At 45.4% G+C, this 23,227-nt stretch overlaps 1 protein-coding gene across 1 annotated transcript in view; it reads left to right on the top strand.

Annotated features, from left to right (window-relative positions):
• Positions 1 to 23,227, top strand: part of MCM3AP (minichromosome maintenance complex component 3 associated protein) — a 619,735-nt gene that overhangs the window by 358,188 nt on the left and 238,320 nt on the right. Inside the window, exon 20 of the mRNA XM_069225490.1 lies at positions 18,919 to 19,053. Coding sequence (XP_069081591.1) covers positions 18,919 to 19,053 — 135 coding nt within the window. The remainder of the gene's footprint in view (positions 1 to 18,918; positions 19,054 to 23,227) is intronic.

Raw genomic sequence — 23,227 nt, 5'->3', positions numbered from 1 at the left:
CATCTAAGTGTATGTAAGTTGTCCCTACAGCAGGCCTTAGATCTCTAAGGAAGAGTGCATTATATTTGATGTGAGGACATATCTGCTTGAGCAGGTATGGCCCTGTGGTTTCTAGTTCTATTACTAGATGTTGCAAGTGAACAGGGAAGCCATCTTGAGGTATGTACTGAACACTTGTCATTAGAAGTTACCCAGATGCATAATAGCTTCACAAAAACCTATGCTGTTTGGTATCAAACACCTTGTCTTAATAAATCCAGACTTTTGTCAGTCTTGGATTTATTATGACAGGCACCCAAAGGGCACCTTAGAGAGGTGCTCCTAGAACCTACCATACCCTTAGTGTGCTGGCTGACTGTTATTGACCAACCTGCCACCACAGACATATTTCTGACTCCCTGGAGGTGAGAGCCCATGCTCTCAAACGCCAGGTACAATGTCTGCTCTGGAGGTAGGTGTTATCACCTCTTAAAGTTGGATGGCTAGTGAATCTGCATACCTAGGCCAGGGACTTCAAAGTCCCTGTCGCATTTGATATGTGACACCAGCTTCCCCCAGACCTGAAAGTTGCCACCTCCTGCTCTGAGGCCCATTTGGCACTAGGACAGGTGGGAAATTAGCTATGCATGTAGGCGTGGTGCTCTACCAGGCTAGTCACACCCCTAAGGTAAGCAGTCTGATGTGCCCTACCAAAGAAGGGTTCTACCATCTTGTTTTTTGGTGGAACTAAGAATTGTCGGACAGGGTTATTGGAGGGTTATTGGAGGGTTATTGGAGGGTTATTGGAGGTCCTTCAGCACTTAGCCAAGCCACCATCATCTCCCTTGAATTATAGAAGCCACTTGCCTGCAGGCACCATCTGCAAAATCAGGCTCACTGTTCTGCTGACCACAGGGTCCATCGACGCAGAAACTGCCCAGGAGTAGGTCACTGTGCTTCAAGAGGTCAGATCCCTCTCCCCACCAAGTGAGAAGACGGCAGGTCCCACTGGAGCCATCCTGCACCGATACCGGTGTACTGACCCCTTGCAACAACCAACACTTGTTTGAAGTCCAGTCTGGACTTCAAAGCTGCAACCAGAGACCAGCCGTCGAGAGACGTCAGCATCACAGTATCCAGCACCAAGAGTGGACCAGCTGCCCTGTTTTGTCCCCTTCTTGCAGGTCCATCCTAGTACCGTGGGCGCCTTGTCGCAGGAGCACTCCTCAGCGGAGTGCAATATTTCTGAGACCTTGCAAAGATCAATAGGAAGTAAGTTTACTTCTAAGTACAGGCCAGGAAGTCAGCTCTAGAAGGTTCCCTTTCCTGTGTGTCCAGACTATGATTGACCAGAGAAGGGACGCCCGGCTCCCAAATCGCTTGACGGTGACAGAGTGCCCCCTGCCTCCCCCTGCAGCTGTTCTGTTGGTCAGCACATGATTCCGGAGCCTTTTCAGGGCCGCTGCGCTCCTGCAGTATCCCCGGCTGCCAGATTCCCTGCCAGCAGTCGCACGTAGCAGTCAAAAGCTCGAGGGGCTCCCGATCCCAGGAAGGGGCCCCGCAGTTAGGGTTACCAGATGTTCTGAACAAAAAACCTGGGACATATATATTCCATGGCATGTGTAGCTGCAGATGCAAAGGTCTTGCCATCAAGTGTTGGGTTCGTAGTGTTACCAGTTGTTGTTCTTCGAAGAAGTATTTTCGAGTCACGGAACCGTGTGACTCCTCCTTTTCGGCTCCATTGCGCATGGGCTCCATCTTAGATTGTTTTCTTTCCGCCATTGGGTTTGGGCGTGTTTCTCTTCACTCCGGTTGTTTGAGTCGGAAAAATCTTACAAACCCTCTAAATTCGTCTGTATTGTTTTTGATCGCGTATCATCCATCATAGACACCTCGGTACCAGAAGGTACAGATCTCTACTTGCCATTCGGGGCACCCGTGCCCAACTTGGTCCTGGTCGGCCCGACCAAAGGTATTGTTGAAGCCTCATGGACCGGACCCCTTTAGATTCTGCCCTCTGTGCCACGCAAAGTATCCCTACACGGATAAATATCTGGTTTGTAACCTGTGTTTATCTCCGGATCATCGAGAGGATACCTGCGAGGCCTGTAGATCCTTCTGCTCAAAAAAAACTCTAAGAGACCAAAGAGCGTGAAGATTAGAGATGGCGTCCAGAAGCACTGAAATCCTCGATGCAGAAGAGGAGGAGATGATCCACACCGCCGGCTCCGTTAGGGGGTCCGATTCCGAACAAGAGTCCAACATTGACTGACCAATAACAGCGGGCCAGCACGTGATTATGCTTGCCCCGCCCCAATCCAAGCCCAAATACAAGGCCTCGGGGACGCCACTGCCAGAAGGCCATGGCTCCACCCGTAAGAAAGCTACCGGTGACCAAGCAACATCTTCCGCACCGAAAAAGGCCAACCCAACAACAAAGCCTTCGGACTCGAGCCGAGGCACAGGCTCCGAAATTATAAGGCACCGACCCATCGAGTCCAAACCCCGAAAGTCACTTTCGGAGCTGAGGCCAACAAGTACTCCAGGGCCTTTGGTGCCGAAAAAGCCGGCTTCGGAGCCGAAAAAGCCTACGTACACTGAGGAGCATGGACTTTCAAAGCAATTAAAAGAAAGCCATAGATTTGCTGAGGAATTGACACAAATGGTGGATTTCGATGAGAAACAGGCCATAATACAAATCCACAAAGACACTGGCAAAATCCTCACGGCACCTCCTCTAAGAACAAAGAGGAAACTGGCCTTCCATGGACGTTTGGACACTCACCAGCCAATGGCTAAAGTGCCAAAAACAAGAGAAAAATCTCCGCCTCCTCAGTTTTCACCTCAACAGTCTCCTCCTCATTGTCCTCAACTAACTGTCTCCCCACCTGCTACACCCGCTGCACAGTCTCCATCACACACTATACAATCACAACATGACACAGATCCATGGGATCTCTATGATGATCCAGTCTCAGATAATAGTCCAGATCACCTCATATACACAGGTTCTAGCCAGGGCAGCAGCATTTCACAACGTGGCCATGCACACCGAACTTCTGGAGGACGACTTCTTATTTAACACATTGTCCTCAACTCACGCCACATTCCAGAGTCTACCCATGCTTCCTGGCATGCTAAAACATGCGCAGCAAATCTTCCAGGAACCAGTTAAGGGAAGAGCTATAACTCCAAGGGTAGAGAAGAAATATAAGCCACCACCCCATTTTTATTACACAATAGCTACCCCCAGATTCCGTAGTGGTCAGCGCAGCAAGAAAAAGGGCTAATGTACAGTCCTCTGGAGATGCACTCCCTCCAGATAAAGAAAATAGGAAATTCAATGCTGCAGGTAAAAGGGTGGCGTCACAGGCAGCCAATCAGTGGCGTATAGCCAATTTGCAGGCCCTACTAGCCAGATATGACAGGGCTCACTGGGTGAGATGAAGGACATTATTCAGTATCTCCCCAAGGACCAACAGAAGAGAGCCCAGCAGGTAGAGGAGGGTCAAGCAATCACAAATAACCAAATCAGGTTGACGCTGGGCTCCGCAGATACAGCCGCAAGACCTATTAATATGGCTGTCACCATTGGGGGACATGCATGGCTTAGGTCGTCAAAATTTAAACATGAAATCCAACAGGCTGTCCTCAACATGCCTTTTAACCAACAACAATTATTCGGCACACAAGTTGATACAGCCATTGACAAAATGAAAAAAGACGCCAACACTGCCAAAGCAATGGGTGCGCTTATCGGAAGCCTCAATACAGGGGAGGCTTCAGACCCCAACCATCCGAGCCATCTACCTCACAAGCCAAACCCTCTTACCAGACTCAATACCAGAGAGGGGGGTTTTGGGGATCCTACAGAGGACAGTTCCCCAGATCTAGAGGAAAATACCAATCCTCAAAACAACCCACTAATACCAAACAGTGACTTTACCACCACCTTCCCTCACCACACTTCCCCTGTGGGAGGAAGACTGCAAAAGTTCCACGCCCACTGGTTACCCATCACAACAGACAATTGGGTGTTATCCAACATGGTTACTGCATAGAGTTCACACAAACTCCTCCAGACATTCCCCCAAAAACGCACAAACTTCCATCTCAACACATTTCAATGTTGCAAACAGAAGTACAGGCACTATTACTCAAACAAGCCATAGAACTTGTGCCACATCATCAAAAAGGAACAGGGATTTACACCCTGTACTTCCTCATTCCCAAAAAGGACAAAACATTAAGACCACTATTAGATCTCAGGACTCTCAATCTCTACATCCGATCAGAACACTTTCACATGGTAACACACTACAAGATGTAGTCCCACTGCTACAACAAGATTTTATGCCAACACTAGATCTAAAAGATGAGTATTTTCACATGCCCATCCATCCAGCTCACAGAAAATATCTCAGATTTGTAATACAGGGAAAACATTACCAGTTCCAAGTGTTACCTTTCGGGATACCAACAGCTCCCAGAGTATTTACAAAATGCCTTGCCGTAGTCGCAGCATACATAAGGAGACAACATATACATGTCTTCCCAAATCTCAAAGCCAACACTCAAAAACAGTGCCAACATCCCACATTTTATGTAATAAACACCCTACACACAGTAGGGTTCTCAATAAATTACCAAAAATCACACCTACAACCAGCACAAATTCAGCAGTACTTAGGAGCCACATTAAACACCTAAAAAGCACTTGCAAGCCCAAGTCCACAAAGAGTGCAATCGTTCCACAGCATATTGCCAAAAATCCAGCCAAACCAACAGTACACTGCCCAATTTGTCATGAAACTGTTGGGTATGATGGCATCATGCATCGCATTGTCCCAAACGCAAGATTAAACATGAGGCCCTTACAACCGTGCCTTGAAAAACAATGGTCGCAGGCACATGGTCAGCTCCAAGATCTAGTGTTGATAGACCGCCAAACACACATTCCGCTTCAGTGGTGGAATCCCACAAATTTAAACAAAGGTCAGCCATTCCAAGACCCTGTGCCTCACGCCATTCTTACAACAGATGCATAAATGATTGGATGGAGAGCACACCTCAACAATCACAACATTCAGGGACAATGGGACAACAAACAAAAACAACTTCACATAAATCACTTAGAACTGCTAGCAGTATCCCTGGCACTAAGAGCCTTTCAACCTCTTCTTGTTCACAAACACATTCTTGTCAGAACAGACAATATGACAACAATGTACTACCTAAACAAACAGGGAGGAACCCACTCATCACAACTTTGTCTTCTAGCACAAAAAATTTGGCATTGGGCAATTCACAACAACATAAACCTGGTAGCTCAATACATTCCAGGGATTCACAATCAATTAGCAGATGACCTCAGCCGAGATCACCAACAAACGCACGAGTGGGAAATTCACCCCCAAGTGCTTCACAAATACTTTCGTCAGTGGGGGACACCAGACATAGATCTGTTCGCCACCAACCACAACGCAAAATGCCAAAACTTCGCGTCCAGGTACCCACACCCTCAGTCCAAGGGCAATGCTCTGTGGATCAACTGGTCAGGGATATTTGCTTACCCTTTTCCCCCCTCTCCCGCTCATTCCATTTCTGGTCAACAAACTGCGTCAAAACAAACTCAAACTCCTACTTATAGCACCAACGTGGGCACGTCAGCCATGGTACACCACATTGCTAGACCTGTCAATAGTACCACACATCAAACTCCCAAACAGACCGGACCTGTTGACACAAAACAAACAACAGATCAGACACCCCAATCCAGCAATGCCCAATCTGGCAATCTGGCTCCTGAAATCTTAGAGTTTGGATATCTACATCTTCCACCAGAATGTATGGAAGTGATTAAACAGGCAAGAAAACCTACCACCAGGCAGTGTTAAGCAAACAAATGGAAAACATTTGTTTTCTACTGCCAGGCAAAACACATAACACCCTTAGACGCACCCATACAAGACATTGCAGGTTATTTACTCCATCTACAAAAAGCAAATTTAGCTTTTTCATCCATTAAGAGGCTTCTCACAGCAATTTCTATTTGCAAAATAGACAAACCAAATCTCTATTTAGAGTGCCTGTCATCAAAGCTTTCATGGAGGGTCTAAAACGCATCATACCTCCAAGAACGCCACCAGTACCTTCCTGGAATCTTAACATTGTACTCACACGACTCATGGGTCCACCCTTTGAACCCATGCACTTCTGTCAGATTCAAATCCTAACTTGGAAAGTAGCATTTCTAGTGGCAATCACTTCATTATGAAGAGTTAGTGCAATACAAGCATTCACTATTGAACAACCCTTTATACAAGTACACCCACATAAGGTTGTACTTCGCACAAACACTACATTTCTACCTAAGGTCATCTCACCGTTTCATTTAAATCAAACAGTGGAACTTCCAGTCTTATTCCAACAGCCAGACTCAGTGGCAGAGAGAGCACTACATACATTAGATATTAACAGAGCTTTAATGTATTACATCAACAGAACAAAAGCATTTAGGAAAACTAAACAGCTGTTTGTCGCATTCCAAAAACCCCATACTGGTAATCCTATATCAAAACAAGGCATAGCCAGATGGATAGTGAAATGTATTCAAACTTGTTACCTAAAGGCTAAAAGACAGCTGTTAATAACACCAAAAGCACATTCCACTAGGAAAAAAGGAGCAACAATGGCATTTCTAGGAAATCTACCAATGACAGAAATCTGTAAAGCAGCCACTTGGTCAACACCCCATACATTTACCAAGCATTACTGTGTAGAAGTGTTAGCAACGCAACAAGCCACAGTAGGACAGGCTGTACTAAGAACACTATTTCAAACAACTTCAACTCCTACAAGCTGACCACCGCTTAGGGGAGGAGAACTGCTTTGTAGTCTATGCATAGCATGTGTATCTGCAGCTACACATGCCATTGAACGGAAAATGTCACTTACCCAGTGTACATCTGTTCGTGGCATGTTCCGCTGCAGATTCACATGCACCCTCCCTCCTCCCCGGGAGCCTGTAGCCATTTAATTTACATTTAAATTTGTACATATGTACATCTCTATTCCATTGCATGGACATCTCTTTCTTTCTTTACACTCTATCACTCCTACCTTACCCTCTGCGGGAAAACAATCTAAGATGGAGTCGATGCCCTTGCGCAATGAAGCCGAAAAGGAGGAGTCACTCAGTCCTGTGACTTGAAAAGACTTCTTCGAAGAAAAACAACTTGTAACACTTTGAGCCCAACACTAGATGGCAGGACCTGTGCATAGCATGTGAATCTGCAGCGGAACATGCCACGAACAGATGTACACAGGGTAAGTGACATTTTACATATATATATATATATATATATATATATATATATATATATTCATTCATTAATTCGGGACAGCCATATGGAACACACCACACTATGGTCAAGAAAGTCTAATTTTCATGTTACCAAAACACACACCTCTGTTGCTTGAAAATTCAAGACTCCCTTGGCCATGCTCCAGTGTGTTGCAATGGAAGCTTTGTTATTCTGTCCTTGGGTGATGGGCTCTGCAGGGGTTTGTTCGCCCACCCATTAAATCCTGCTGTGCTGCCTGAATTAAGTAAGGCAGCACAGCAGGAGAGTTTTTTTAAACAAAACTCTGTCAGTGGTGTCTTGAGAGGACCGGTATGAACACAGTGCACTGTGATAAATGTGTGTGCCCACTCGAGCCTCTCCCAAAACCGTGACATTTGTGAATTTTGTAAACAAGTGTTGCGACATCGGAAAACCGGGACTGTCCAGGCGCATTAGAGATGTCAGGTCACTCTACCGCAGTACCATCCAATAATAAAGGGGAGGGAGTATGCTCCTGTAGGCCCACCACGTTGTTGGCTCCCCGTGTGCCGGTTGATCAGTCCGGGAGGGCCCATAGGCCGGGATGTGGCTAACACCGCACACGAACTTGAGGCGCCATGAGACTCTGGTGAGGCAGCTCCCAGCACCTTGGGTGCCTTCAAAAGGGCCACTGGGTGGAAATGCTGGATGCCAGGTGTGGTCCCAGGTTGGGGGGGGGGGGGGGGGGGGCAGCAATTGCTGGGCAAGATGTAGGTTAATGAGCAGGCAGGATGCACACAGGGCTTAGCGGAGCTCCTCAGAGACACACCGTGCCAGCCTTCTTGCGTGGCCACCTTAACCTGTTACCTGTTTAAGGTGGGACAGGGGTGCAACCAGACCCAAACTTCCGGGAAGGGATGCATGTACTTCAAGCCATAGTGGTGGAGCTGCCACTTCAGGCGATGGGGCAGAGATGTTCTCAGAGCCAGTATGAGAGCACACATATGCCTGGCTTTAATGCGCTAAGGCATACAAATAGCATTTATGCTTATCTGTATTTTCATGCTTCAGCTAATTAATGCAAGATCCATTGGCTTTGCCAATAGTTTCCAGTCGGACACTAAGCAATGCTGAAGCTTCAAGAATTCCACCAGATCTCCAAGCATTGGATGTGAGCAAGTTGTTTGGTACAGAGAGTCTTGTGCCCCAGTGCACGTTTGACAATTAAAAAAGAAAGCACTGCAGTGTTATTGGAAGGTCTTTTCACACTAAAAGCAATATATAGCACATAAGAATAAACCTTTCTATGGAACAAGAAGATGTTATGGGGGGGTGGGGGGGAGGGCGGGGGGCTCGTAATAAACACAAGAAAGTGCTCTTACAGACAGAAGTAGACTTTTAGGAACCGTATTAAAGGTTTGGAATGGGTACAGAGATAAAGAGTCTTCTATTGAAATGTCATAAAATGATGGGATTCACAAAGATCTAAAAAAAAAAAAGGGGCATTTGCAAATTGGAATAAGCAGAATAACTAAACAGTGCAAAACAAGTATGTGTTTAGATAGCACAGACAAAACTGCAGAGTACCGGAGCATTGTACATTTTGGGGAGTGAGACTGCATATATCAAATGAGGGTTTAAATCTTTGAATTATCCAGTTACACACAACTACACCATTATAACAGATTAAGTAATTTGCCCAGAACTGCAGAATTTCCAGTGATGTGACACTATAAATTCAAAACCAGGTGCTCAGATTGACTTAGTCACTACACCATATCTTCTTCTTTAGTTGATACAAACAAAAAACATTCACAAAAAGGTTAAGAGTTGAAAATGCTCCAGACGTTCACCTTCACCAATTCTCGTGAACATTTATATTATTTTTTTTATATTTTCCCTTCGGCATTATGCTGTGTTCCCCATTCCGTCTATTGAGTAAACCGAATGCAAGACATTGTGGTATCTAGTTATTATGCAGGGGTTGCACCTTGATTACATTATCTCTTGCTTAAGGTTCAAGTTTGTCTGTATGCATATGCGCTATGGGTTAAAGTGTAACACAATATATAACTAATTTTTGCATACTTAACAACGATGTAACGGTTTATTATTAGTGATGCCTCTCCATTGTACCTATCGGGGTGGAACAGAAATCTTGGTCCAGATGATGTGGTATTTTCTATAATTTTAAATAATATACAAAGGGTTGCTGATTATTTTTTTTCATTTTTTTTTGGCCCTGCAGTCCTTTCTTGAAATGGCTATGTAATGCTGTTACACAGACCCGCCAAGATTGCAAATTACAACTATAAAGCCAGCTACTGTTTTGAGCTGCAGATTAAATATCTTATAAAAATACAAACACATGCCTAGGCCAAACCTACACTTGTTATATTTTCTTTTTCTCTGAATGAAAGGGGGATAGCTAAAGGTGGGAAAATGTAAATGTGCACATGCTGCACCAGAAATTCATCATGGTAAATAATTGTGGCAACCATATTTATGAAGGAGCTGAAGCTGTGAAAAAATCACAATACATCTTTTTATGGTGAGCATCAAAAGCACAAGACACTGCTGCAGGATTAGATTTGGAGATAGCCTTGTGTATGTGGGAAGGTGTAAGCATGCGGGAAGGTGTAAGCATGCCCATGGACCTGCTTCCCCCCTGACACTGGGATGCTGTAGCTCCAGCTAGTGAGGAGCTCATGATCTTCCACCTGAACAAATGCCTGATGATCTCTTGCAGGAAAATGGAAGGAATAGCTAGCAATCTTGGGTAGTGTTTACACCTTTGACCTTTTGTTTCCTGATGGAACGTTGAGTGGAGCTTGAGGCTGCTGAAGGATATCTCTCCACCTGTACCTTGGAAGTTAAGCTGCCCTCCCAGGCCCGATGCTTCACACATCCACCCAATTCATTTTGGGGTTTGCCTGCTACAACCAAGCCTGGAGAGATGATAGCAGAAGGACTGACCATTGGATCAGCAGTGGATGTCAGCATTCTGCATGATGGCCTGAAGAACCAGGACACTGTCATGAGTTATATCCATTGACCGCAATACTCGTAGTGAAAGCAGCAGGAACTGACAGTATATGATAGCAGCAGCAGTCATTTGCAAGCACGAGAGGCAGGGCATGGCAGTTTTAAGACCTGCAGGCACTGAAAGCAAGACTCAGTGACAGCAGCAAGGCTCAAGTATATGACAAAAGTAGGAGTTGTGGTTACAGCAGAGCTCAATTTGACAGCTTTAGAAGTTTCAGGTCATGCCAGAAGCATCTCTAACAGCATCTTAAGTAAGCAAGTGTGAGTACAGACGCACTGTCAGAATGCCACTGAAATGAGTGGAAGCAGCACTCCCACTTTCACCAATATACCAAAGAGTAGAAAGCAAAGTACAAAGAGCTAATATTAATAAAAGGGACTTAATATTAGGGCCACTGGTATTTAGGCATTGGCCAGTGGGAGAAGGGAGGTGGTGCCCAATGGCAGTTCTTACCATTGTGTGTGAAAATTCAAACTTTTGACAGAAGCCGGAGAGCAAGCGTCAAACCCTGATAAAACACCACCCCTCTAAAGTCAGGTGAAATCTAGATCTGGCTTTAAATATTACCCCACGGAGGGCTAGACACAAGTCACACGGGTAATTGGAATCCATCCACTATTTTCACAGGCTGGACATTGTCCACCCTGCAAAGAAGCTGGGCCCCACTAAAATATGCTGATCTGGTCCTGTTATAATTTCCGGACACCGGGAAACATGCAGCGGAGCTGGCACATTGTTTGTGGCAAAGGAAAGTTATTTTAAATTCCAGCTGGGACCAACAAAGACCGAATTTAAGGGGCTATCAGGTCTCCTTTTGTTTGACTATCCTGGCAGAGAGGTATTTGGAACCTAACCCCTAGGTGTAAATGCATTGGAGGGGAAACAAAGGCACACAGCTTTTTATCACTTCACAGGTGCTTAAAAGAGGCATGGGTTTGACTTTTAGTCCCTGTATATATGCACTGTAAGAATGTCAAGTTTGTTGGTCTGCCCCAGTGTTTACACAAATAATTTAAATACCACTATTTTGTTGTATTTCTTTTATAGCGCTACTCATCCCAGTGCAGGGTGTCAGAGCACTTTACACCTTAAGTGCATAATACAGTGACAATAAATCATGCAGGTGTGTAAATCAATGTACAGGGTGTGTTACATTTACAGTGCAGTTTACAAGGTGTAGGAGTCACGTGTCCTTCATAGCTCACTGTGCCGTATTACAAAGGTTACAATTTATGAAGTGCAAGTAACAAAAGGCTATCTTTGTTAAAAGCAGAAATCCACTTACCTCTCAACGTAAAATAAAAATCTACAGTCTGCATGTTACATTATGTGGTTTACAGGAGACCCATTAACCCTACTTTGACTCAAAAGTGAACCTAGACAAAGCACAGATCTCTCCGGCAAATGCAATAAGATCCAGGGTTATCTTACCCTTATTATTATTCCCTGAGGTTTACCAGGACCATAAAGTACAGGTGAGTGAGCTCAAAAATTAACTGGGAGAGCAGAGCCGGAGCCAAACCAAGGGTCTGGCTTGTAGAGCCCGTGCATGAGCTGAGCCCTTAAAATATTTATTATGAAAATCACACAACAAACATCACTTAAAATATGATACCATCTCTTCAGAATGAATAAAAACTGTATTTCTTTAACATGTGGAATTGATATTAATTAGGCACATTATGGCATTGCACTAGAAGCACTTACTAAAAGTTAATGTAAACCCTGTGCATGGACCCAATTGTTATAGAGAAACACTATAGTCTAGTAAATCAGACACAATAGCATTTTGTACAGCTGGTAATCTGAAGCCTTAAATGTAAAAGGGCTTTCGTGCCCAATAATTAAGAAAAAAGAGTTTTTGTGAAATACAAAAATGCCTAAGATCACACAGTTTAAATGGGGAAGCCATGATTTATCCTGGTTTTCTGGTTTAACTTTGTACGGATCAGCCAGCAGATGGGTATATAGTTGCTTTCCACATGTTCACTCTTTGTTTTGATCTCTTTGCATGCTTTTCTTTACTTTTTATATAGCACAAGCTCAATCCAGCAGTATTGACGAGCTTTATGTAAGGACCAATTAGATTACACAAGCTCCTATTAGTTATTTATAGGCAAGGGGCAATTAAGTGAATTGCCTAGACTCATGGGATATAGAGCCACGCCGAGATTCAAACCTGCACAGAAACTCATGTGCCATGCCATCAGGGAGGATGGCAGTACAGGCTACAATATTTATGCCTTAGTTGGACACAAGCAAAAACATACCAGCCGATTGGCAGGTAAAGATCCCCCTTCTCTCCTTTTTGAACCTACTCTAGGGAAGCCGCATTCAGTTTAGACCTTGTGGTTGGTGTGGAAACTGAGCCATTGGTAGGTACAGAGACAGAACTCCACCATCACAGCTGACAGTTAACCCTGCACACTGTTGTGGCTTCCAGGATGTTAACCAGGATGGTTTCAGTATGGAGCTTGTGTTTCCTCTGCGTTGGAAGCTCTGATGCAGGAGGGAGATGTCAATGCTTTTGGTGCCCCACCTGTACCGGCAACCTTTGACACCACTGATCATGACCTTCCAATGGAAAGCCTCAGTAATATTGGTTGTCAAGGAAAGGCCCTTAAGTGGATACATTTTTTAATTTTTTTTAGCAAGAGGTTGTAATTGATTTGTTGTCCTCTTTTCTATTCTGCACTCTGCAACTCAGCTGGGGTATCCAGCAAGCTCCCTGTTGTCACCATTGCTTTTTTTGTAAAACTGTTTTGATTGGATTTTAAGTGGTACATGAAACAACATTACACTGTGTTACAGGAAGCCGTCAATAGATACTTGCTAAAGAGTGGTATAGAGTAGTAAAAATTTGGCTCAAGGTGCCCATCACATAGCATTAGGAGGTGTTTCATATTCAATCACTGAAGTAGTATTGCTACCAATGCACCACATTGTAATATAGGAATCGTCCTAGAAAGGAAAAACCACAATAGATAATCTTATCTAACAAAACTACTAGACCAGTGTATCATTGAGCGGACAAATATAACAGGTGCAAGTGAGGGGCAGGGTGTGGACTTTGTTCTGGGGGGCGGGCTCCCATCCTACACCTCGAATGTGGGGGTGGCAAGAGAACAGCGGCAGTCCTCTTGGGGGAAACCGCAAAAAAAGATCCCCACATATATTCAGTTTGTCCTTGTATCGTCCAAATTGTCTGCCTTGCACTCCATAGAGAGAGCCTCCCAGAGTCGTAACTGCCATTGTGTCATAGGTACAACCAAAGTATAGAACAATTTCCCATTGTCTGATTTTTGGACCTGGCCCTTTTACAGGGTCATTTCCCAAACTTTTTGTCTTTTCCCCCTTATTTTTCTGACCCTTGTTGGCTAATGTTATGCCATGTGCTCTCCCTTGTAAACTTGGTATGATTGGCTTATACCTAATTGGCATATTTAATTTACCTATAAGTCCCTTGTAAAGTGGTATCTTTATACCCAGGGCCTGTAAATTAAATGCTATTAGTGGGCCTGCAGCGCTGCTTGCGCCACCCACTGAAGTAGACTTTCAAACCGGTCTCAGGCCTGCTAGCACAGGGCCTGTGTGTGCAGTTTTCTGCCACAGGAACCTGGCATCTAAATTTACTTGCCAGGCCCAGAACTCCCCTTTTACTAGATGTAAGTCACCCCGAAGTTAAGCCTTAGCTAGCCCTATGGGCAGGGTGCCATGTATGTAGAAGGCAGGACATGTGCCTAGTAAGGTGGCCTGTCCTGGTAGTGACAAACAGCCTATTTGGTTTCTCACTGCTGTGAGTGCTGCCGTCTCATAGGATTGCATTGGAAATGCCCTGCCTTATGTGTAGGGGTATTGTCTGATTTATGAGGGGTAGCGTATGCATGTTTGGTATGGTTGTAATGGTGATGAGAAATGCTGCTTACTGATGTAAGTGGATTTTTTATTACAGTTACAGAAATGTCAATTTTAGAAAGTGAGCATTTCTCTGTGCTTATGACTGGTGTTTTGCAGCTTGACTCCAATCCACGTCTGGGCAGAGTGACAGTTGAGCTTTGTCTATACTTCTCAGACAGCCTTTACACAGCGAGGGTGGAGGTGTCACAGAGGTGCATCTGTATACTGAATAGTCTTCCTGGGCTGAGAGAAGGGAGAGGCGGGGCACGCCTGCATTTGTAAAGGCTGTGCTCTGACCTCACACAGTAGGGTTGTTTACCCCCAACTGATGTTTGGAGCCAGTGCTGGAGGAGAAAGTGGGCACTCCCAGAACCAGTTGTAACTGGTTGGAACCTCCTCTTCCCTCTTTGTGAAACACACTGTAAACTGAGTATAAGTACAGGGGATTATTCCCTAGAATTTAGACATTCTTGGGACTCCAGAGACTCTTCTGGAACTGGACACAGGACGCTCCACCAGGACCCACCTTGGACTTCTGCTGCTGTGCTGACCTGCCTGGTCACTAGGAGGAACTGCCACCATCTGCATCCATTGTACTGGTCAGTTGTTGGTCCTGCTAACCCTGTTCTCCACACCTCTTCTGTCTCCAAGGGCAGAGTGCTGTGGCCCCTGACCCCTGCAACTATCCACAGTACGAGGAGTGCTGTCTCTTTATATTTATAGCACTTAGAAAGCCCTTCTTTGTGCCCCATTGTGCTTCTAAGCGCGTTGCCGTGCCGGGACCCGACTCAACTCTGTGACCCGGGCACAGCGCGCTGAAAAGCGCTTGCCGAAATTGGGATTCACCGCTGCGACCTGGCTTAGTTATTCCGAAGCGCGAGTGATTCGCCCTGGCCCTGGGCCCCCCGGAGCATCCCTGCAATCAACAAAGGAGCGAGCGCACTCCTACCGTGCCCCCGGCGAAAGACACGCTCCGAGGAGCGCCCCCAGGGCACAAGCACGCACCCACTCTGGTGCCTGCTGCTTGCTATGGCTCGGGCGGGCCCGTCCTGGATTTGAAAGCCAGGTAGGGGAAGGAAGCCTCATCGGAGACGCCCCCATCCCACCGGAGCCCCTGTTGCCTTGTCGATGGGCGGGGGGAAAAGGAAGCCTCATCAGAGGCTCCCACTACCCCAACAAAGCTCCAGTGATTCTTGGGCCCCAGTGCAGGGCAGGTGCGGTGGAAGCCTCTTCGGGGGCACCCATTTCCAACCCCGGAGATCGCAGGCGGGAGAAAGCCTCATCGGAGGCCCCTGCAGCATCAGGTCTCGCTCTCATGCCCCTTTGGTGTGGTTTTCATTCGATTTTGTTCCTCCCTCCCTCCCTTCCCTTCGTGGAAGGGCTTGAAGGGTCCCATAGGGGGAACATAAGGGATAGTGGGTCCCAGGAGGGGCCTTGACCTGCAAGCCCAGAGGCGGTGCGTGCCGCTCCTCCCCCCAGGATCAACACGTAGCCCCCGTTTTGCGCATAGGAGCTCTGGGGACCCCCATATCGATCCTCTTGGCACTAGGAGTGCCCTCCCATCCTAATACAGGTACTTTTCAAGGACAGACATATTTCATATGTTCCAGGTATGGACATTAAGGATGTATATGCTACCCTGCTTGTTTATGATGTGCTACATATATGTGCTAGTGTTTCTTTTATGGGCATGACATGTTAAATGTGCTTTATGACTTGCCATAGTTTTTTTTTTTTATAATGCTCTTAGTATAGGCCTTTATCATATTTCCAAGACAAGTGCATTTCTTTGATGTAATTCTTGACTACTGCTTATGTTGCAGAATCCTGAGTACTTATGTGTTCTAGTGTGAATACTGCTTATTCTGGCAGAGTATTAGTAACTTGTGTAACGTTCTGACAGCTGCTAAGGTAGCAGGATATTACTGATGTGTAATGTTTGGTCTAATTATGTTTTGTGCAATATAGTTTATTTTTACATAGCTCAGTGTTGTGTTTATCTTGTGGAGTATATATTGTGTCACGTGTGTTGTGTGTGTTGTGCAAACGCATTACACATTGCCTCCGGGTTAGGCCTGACTGCTGGTGCCAAGCTACCAAGGGGGGTGAGTAGGGGTTATCTTGGACGCTCCCTTGCCCTGACTAGAGTGGGTGGGTTCTACCTGGCTTAGGTGCATACCCTAGCCAACCAGAAACCCCATTTGTAACACTGATGTTTCAAGGAAATGTCATGGATACCCAACAGGGCACACTCTGGGTTGGCAGGAATCGGATAGCCCTGGATTTCTTTATTTTGTGATAGTATTTCTTCCTAGTATGGACGAATAGTTGGGCAATCCCAAAAATGTGTCTAAAGTCTCCTTGTAGCCCACACCCCCTCCAGCAAGCATTGGAAGCGTTCAGGAAGATCTTCACAAGTTTTACTGGGTGTAGGTACCAATCGTAAAGGAGCATTTTATGCGCCTCGCTCAGGCCTATGGAGCGGTTGAATTTAGAAATGTTGCGGTGGAGCGTGCACCATTGCTTATCACTGATAGTGGAGTTCAACACTTGTTCCCAAAACATTACATATCGTTGGGAGGGGGAAGGCGGGGGGGGGGCTTGACTGGAACTGGCAGACATCAACAAAGTACAGAGAGTGGAGATGCAGCCCCATGCCAAGCCCGTCTGTCGAACAAACTGCTTATTGAGAAGCCGTTCTCTAGTTGCTGCTAAGTGCACCTGGGGCTGTAGTAGCCAGTGTTTCAAATGTGTGCAGTGAAATATTTCTGAAGAGGTTAGGTTAAAGTCATGGCAGCAATGTTCAAATGTCAAGATGTCTTTACCATGGAACATGTCAGCTATCGTCAAACATCCCCCCCCTCTCGCCATTTATCCAAGGGCCCTGGGAGTTGTGCTGGGGTGGGAAGGCCGCATTATAGTGTAGGACTACACCTTTTTTTCTTACTCCCATAGGTCCTACTCTAGAATTGACCATATTTTCCTCAGCCAGCCTTTATGCCTAGCTGCCACTGCCACTACTATTTGTCCTATTGTCCTCTCTGACCATGTGCCACTGGAGGTTATATTTGACTGGCTCACGCTTGGTCCTAGATTTCGCTGTTGGTATTTCCCGAATGTTATTATGCAAGACCGTCCTCTACAAGAACAACTTAGGAAGGCCATTATGGAATACTTTAAACTCATCCCCCCAAATGACACTTCCCACTCCAATACCTGGGACACTTTCAAGGAAGTTATACATGGCAGGTGCATCTCCTTAGTGGCTACTCTAAACTGGCCAAGGGCCAAAGAGAGGCAGGCACTAAGAGAAGAGTTGACAGAGGCTGAAAAGGCTCACAAGGACTCACCATCTTTGACCCTACAAAGGAAAATTACATCTTTTGATTCTAACCTGCTCATCTTTGTGGTCAAATGCCATTGTGACTGCAGTAAAAAGCATCTTCCTGGAGTACATTAGGCACTTCTCAACTGGTTAAAGCTGATCCAAATGCAGCAGTCTGATTAATTGCTAGCTTAAAACAGACGGACAGTATCTTTGCCAAATTTGCTTCTCTTCACTGGTTTCCAGTCCACAAAGGAGCGCAATTCAAAGCCAGTAGTATTGTCCATAATGTTCTGTTCAAGCAGATATCAGATTACATAGTAGACAAAGCCGGCTGACATTCTCTCACTAGAAACTGTAGGTATGCCAACAGTGGAATTTTGAAAATCCTGGCCACTTAATCTCGTGAGATGGGGCTTCTTTCATTCACAGCATGAAGGCTTTCAAATACTGTTCGGTTCTATTGTGCTGGTTCTTTTCTCTCCTAAAGGTCAGGAATGCTACTAAAATATCTGTTTCCTTGGTTCTTGGCTAAGGGTTTCAAGTTATGCTTGTGAAATTATAAACTATCTTTCAGTTGGTAATTGTTGTGCTCTACGAGTGCCACACAACAGCATTCCTTAGATAAGAACAAGGATCTAGAAGTACCCATGAGAGACTGCTCCTGAGATAGATGTGTTTGTGCTTAAATTGTAGGGTGCCCATATTTGGGCTGGGGCAGACCAAGCATTAAAAGATTGTGTTGCTAGCTCCTTCCTCCTCCAGCTGGATTCCTTTGTTTTTAATGTTTGAAGTGCAGTTTTTGTATGGTTACAAACTTTAATACTCCCAGTGCCACTTAGATCACCTCATGGCACATCTTGCAAATATTCTTTCAACTAGCTTTTTATCTCCAAGACTAGATGCCTTTTTGAATAGGCAAATTATTAGTAATCTCTGGAGAAACAGGTGGTTTGCTTGCTGTAGTTACGGCAGCAGGGCTTTTCATAAGAAAGGCTTCCTCAAGCCAAGCATTCTCTCTTTGCATCTCTAAGTAGTGTCAGAATAATTTAGCCCTTTGATATAAGTATTCTGTGATTTTAGGGCTCCAATGTAACTCAGACTTAAAATGTGTGTATAGGTCTAGCTGCCTTGCTCTTGTTCAGCTGAGACGTTGGATTGTTTTGCCTGGCCATTTCAAAGGTGGTATTTCATGAGTCCCATGGATGACTGTCTTCCCTCTTTAATTAGATGTGTGCTGTGCACAATGTAACAATGTTCATGGTGTTGTGTGAGGAGATGATGAATTAGAGATATACGTGATAGACCCTCCATTTTGAGGTGTTTCTTTTCTCTGCCCTCTCTAGCGAGGCTGCCTGGACTCCTCTGGACCTGCCATCACTGATAGCAGAGAATCTTCCTGTCTATTGTGAGCATGTCTTTTGGAAGATGGTTCTACTGCTACCAGACAGCGAGGCTAGCCAAGACGATGGCTGCAGCAGGTGAGTGGTTGCAGGAAGGATTACTTGTTACGAAAGCATGATCAGGTGATGGAGTCATCCAGTGATGGATGGTTATAGCATTAATTAAAGCATTGCTGGTTTGACAGTGTGGTGTCTCTGAATCAGTGCATTTTTGCTATGACAGAGTCAGTTGTCAGAAGGGGAGGAGTGGGTCGGAGCACAGGTGGAACTGAAATGGATGGATGTTCGGAAAATTTTAAAACAAGCATTTGCAATGCAATGGGTCTCACATTTGCTCTAGTTAGAGCGATTAGCGTTGTAAACTCCTAACCGGACTCTTCTTGCCACATAAATTGAAAATTAAAAGAAAAACTGTTTCACATAAGCGAGCCGATTCACAGCGCCATGGCCGCCATGAGCATCAGTGAAGAGACACACAAAAGGAAAAAGAAGTTGAGTCACAGTCAAACTTATCAAAAACAGTGCAGTTATCCATGTAAGGGGGGATGTGGCCAAGGCGGTAACAAAACCTCCCCAAGGGGGGACAAACATAAACCATTTACAAATGTAATCAAAGGATTTTTGAAGGGCAAGTCCACGAACGAGTGGTAGTGATAGGCGTGAGGTGGACGTTGTTAAAAGCCCAGCTACATACCAAAAAGGCAGCGCCTGCTCGACCTAAAAATGGCTGGGTATTGCCTGAAGTCAGGGTGTTACTAGATGTAAACATTGGAGTTGCTAAAAGGTTGCAAGGGAAGGAACTTGAGGGGCAGGATTTTTGGAGAACAGGGAAGATTACAAGGGCAGAAAGGCTGCTTTATTTAGAGGGGTTGACTGTGGCTTATCAGGACATGGTGAATTATCGAAGTGAATGGAATTAACAACAGGAGTGCACAGAGAATAAGAGAACAGGGAAAATATAAGGGCTTTAAGGAGAACTGCATGCTAACACTTTCAATTGGATATGACCATTATCCTACTTAAATTGCCAAAGCATTGCATATACAGCACCGGACAAGTATTCAGTGGCACATGTAGCAGATGATCTTGTGCACCACGTTTTTGTCATTGTGTGCTTAATTAGTCATGGTTGACATGATGAAACTGAAAAATAGTTGAAAGTTTAGAAGATGTATGGTCTGTGTAGAAGTATTGTTTTATGCCTAAAACTGGTGATATGTTAGTCATATGATCCTTGCTACTCTGAATTTCACCGCTTAGCAATATCAGCACAGCAAGCAAATTACCTTCCTTTGTTTCATCCAAGATACCAGTTCCAATGATTTTGTGTTATGTGCTTTTAATTTAGGGGCACAACTTCTTGCTGAAAAGCATATGTCACTTATAAATGAGTTTCATCTCAAACTGTCTAGTCTTCCTCATCCGAACCCACTGCCTGCAAGAGACCTCAGGTTATCACATGCTGTCTGTGAGAAATGTAATCTGTTATGTTATTTTTTTGCATTCTAGTACGAGTAGTTTGTTAAATTAAAAGAAGACACCAACACGCAAATAAGAGTCACCTTTATTCTGGTCACCAGCTCTCCTCAAGCAGATTCCTCCAGGTGGAACCATCATATTACAGCACCCCCCCCCCAGCCCACCACCCCTTGATATCACAGACTGGTTTGCCAAATTTTGTGGCTGCAAAACTATAAAACTGCAGTCAAAATTAGCAAGGTATGGGGTATTTTGTGACCAGCACACAGTATGCCTGTCGCAAAAATATTGTGAGAAAATCAGCACCACACAGCAAGTTCAAGCTAGAAAGGGGGATGTGTGATGCTAGAGAGATTGCAGATTACAATTTATAATGTGCTCTCTCTCTGGCACCATTCTGACATGTCTGTTCCCAGCACGAAATACATTTTGATGGAGGGACCTGTTAATATGTTCCTCCACATCCCTCTTATTTTAATGTAAAGTGGGAGGAAGGTGCTACTTAATTCCTCCCTGCGGTGGCATATATTTCATGCTGGTCTGAGCATGAGGCTGATGCAGGGGGTTGAAGGGTATCGGGGTCAAGAAAAAGGTGACAAGGGACGGCAAGAAAGAGAAAACTGGAGGGGAGGGTGGGGAGCAGGAAAAAGGTGACATGGAAAGGCTTGAGTTCAGGTTTGTTTTTTCCTGCTTCTTGAAGGATATCTCTGCCTCCAGGAAGCTTGTAGTGCTGTTGCCACACACAGCACTACTGCCCTAATTGCCTTTAGCTGACCCAGCACAGCAGTGAGGGGTCATAAAATGCGGGATCTGATAGACTTCTACCTGTAGATCCCTTACCTTTGAATTCTCCCCAGGTGTCAGACTGGATCTGCAAGATTTTCATGAGCTGTATCCTTTCACGCTGGTAGGTTGCGTCGATCGGCTCTGTGTCTGTCATTGGATCATCTGCGCTGGAAATGGCGTTGCAGTCTCTATATAGGCGCCACTCGGGTGCACCAACTTCAGTTCTTTTCTTTCCACCCCAGCCAGCGCTGATCGAAGAGAGATACCCCTCATTTGTTTTTTGACTGGTCTTTTTCCACTTTTTGTTGAATTATTTTTTTTGTATGACTTCCGTAGTGTTGAGGAATGTTGTCTAGGACGATGGGGTTCAAGCCTTGTGGTTTTGTCATCAGGTAATCTCAGTGACGGATCCAGTCTCTGGAGCGCGAAGTTGTGCTCAGAGTGCCGGGCCATACATCCGAAGTTTTGAGGGATCAGTCCCTAAAGCTGATGGCAGCCCGGCACCCGACTCTATGCAGGTTGAGGTCTCATTCGAGAGGAGGGTCCCGGGACTGGTCATGGAGTCTGAATTTGTCGTTGTCCCACTTAAAGTCCTTAAGATGATTGGGTAAGTTGAGGCACAAGAAAAAAGTAAGAAGTCAAATCGCTCTTAGACTTCTCATTGGCTGTTGGCCACCACGATGATGGAGTGTCGTCGTTCTAGGACTTATTCTTCAGAAGCTGCGCCTAGGCCACAGAATTTCTGGGAGCTGGAGCAACCCCTGCCTAACTAAAAGAACTTTGAGGCCATGCACCTCATTTTCGGGCAGTCTGACCCTGCTGGAGCTCCTCCCGTCCCCAGAGGGTTGGAGAGGGCCCCATTGGGTTCCGTGCCAGCAGCTTCGGCCTGGGCACCGATGTGCTGTCACAGATCCAGTCCTGGATTGGGACCAGCACCAGTCACACCACCTTGACCTTTCCTGGTCCTGATGTTGACACTTTTGGTGCTGTGGCTGGCGCTTTGCCTTGTCGTTTGGATCCTGAGCCCTATTCCGTTGGGTGGGCTAAGCCTTGGGGAAGAATGGGAGGGGTCGTTGGACCCTTTAGAATGCCAGGCATAAGAAGTAGAAATGGACTGGCGTGAGGACTTGGGATCAACCCAGTGGACTGGACACATCTCCAAATCCTACTGTGCTTTCTACCCTGTAGGAAGCTGGCTATCTATGTAGTGTACGAAATGTATGAGTACACTATGCAGATAGTACAGGCAGCCTTACATTGGTGGTTCAGCGTTGGGATAGAATACTTTGCATTTCCTGATACCACCATGTCAGTAGGTGTTTCCACAAAGAAACTCAAAATTGACATTAGTCAAAAAATAATTTTTAAATATTTTAGATTTTTCCAAATTTCTAATCTGACCTGTAGGGCCTTGCGTGAAGTCCCCCAGCCCAACTGTATTAGAAATTGTAAAAGTTTTTTAGCTAGTAAGGCTGTAAATACTGCTTAGAATCTTTTTTGTAGATTTCTAAAAAGGTCCCAACTACTTTAAAACATGTATGGCTCACAGGAGAGAGTCCAGGAACTCAACCTGACCCCTTACCTGCAGCTCACAATGCAGCAGTTAAGGAGCCTCTTTTTATGGCCAGCAAAAATAAATCTGTCTCATACCCTACACAAACATTGTTCCAGGAGCTGCTTGCAGAGTTTGAAGCCACCCCCATAACAGAAGATACTGACAACCCCCCCACCACCCCCGAAGGGTAAGGTGGACTGTGACCACAAAAGTGGGGGCGGCCCCCAAAACTGGATAGTGAAGGTGATGAGGTACCCTTAGACATTTACCCTAGGACTGTGTCCAGAGGACCTCCTCCAACTGGGGCTAGGGCAGGGCACTCAAGGCATAAAGAAGAGTGAGAGGATGAAGAGGTAACTATTGAGAGACTAGCTAGAAGGGCAGCCCTTGAAGCCAAGATCTTGGCTATCGAGAAAGAAAGGGCTGAGATGG

This window comes from Pleurodeles waltl, chromosome 3_1 (genome assembly GCF_031143425.1).
Source record: "Pleurodeles waltl isolate 20211129_DDA chromosome 3_1, aPleWal1.hap1.20221129, whole genome shotgun sequence".
NCBI classification, from domain to species: Eukaryota; Metazoa; Chordata; class Amphibia; order Caudata; family Salamandridae; genus Pleurodeles; species Pleurodeles waltl.
Note: the sequence above shows the minus strand (reverse complement) of the source record. Positions and strands in the feature narration are given on the sequence as shown.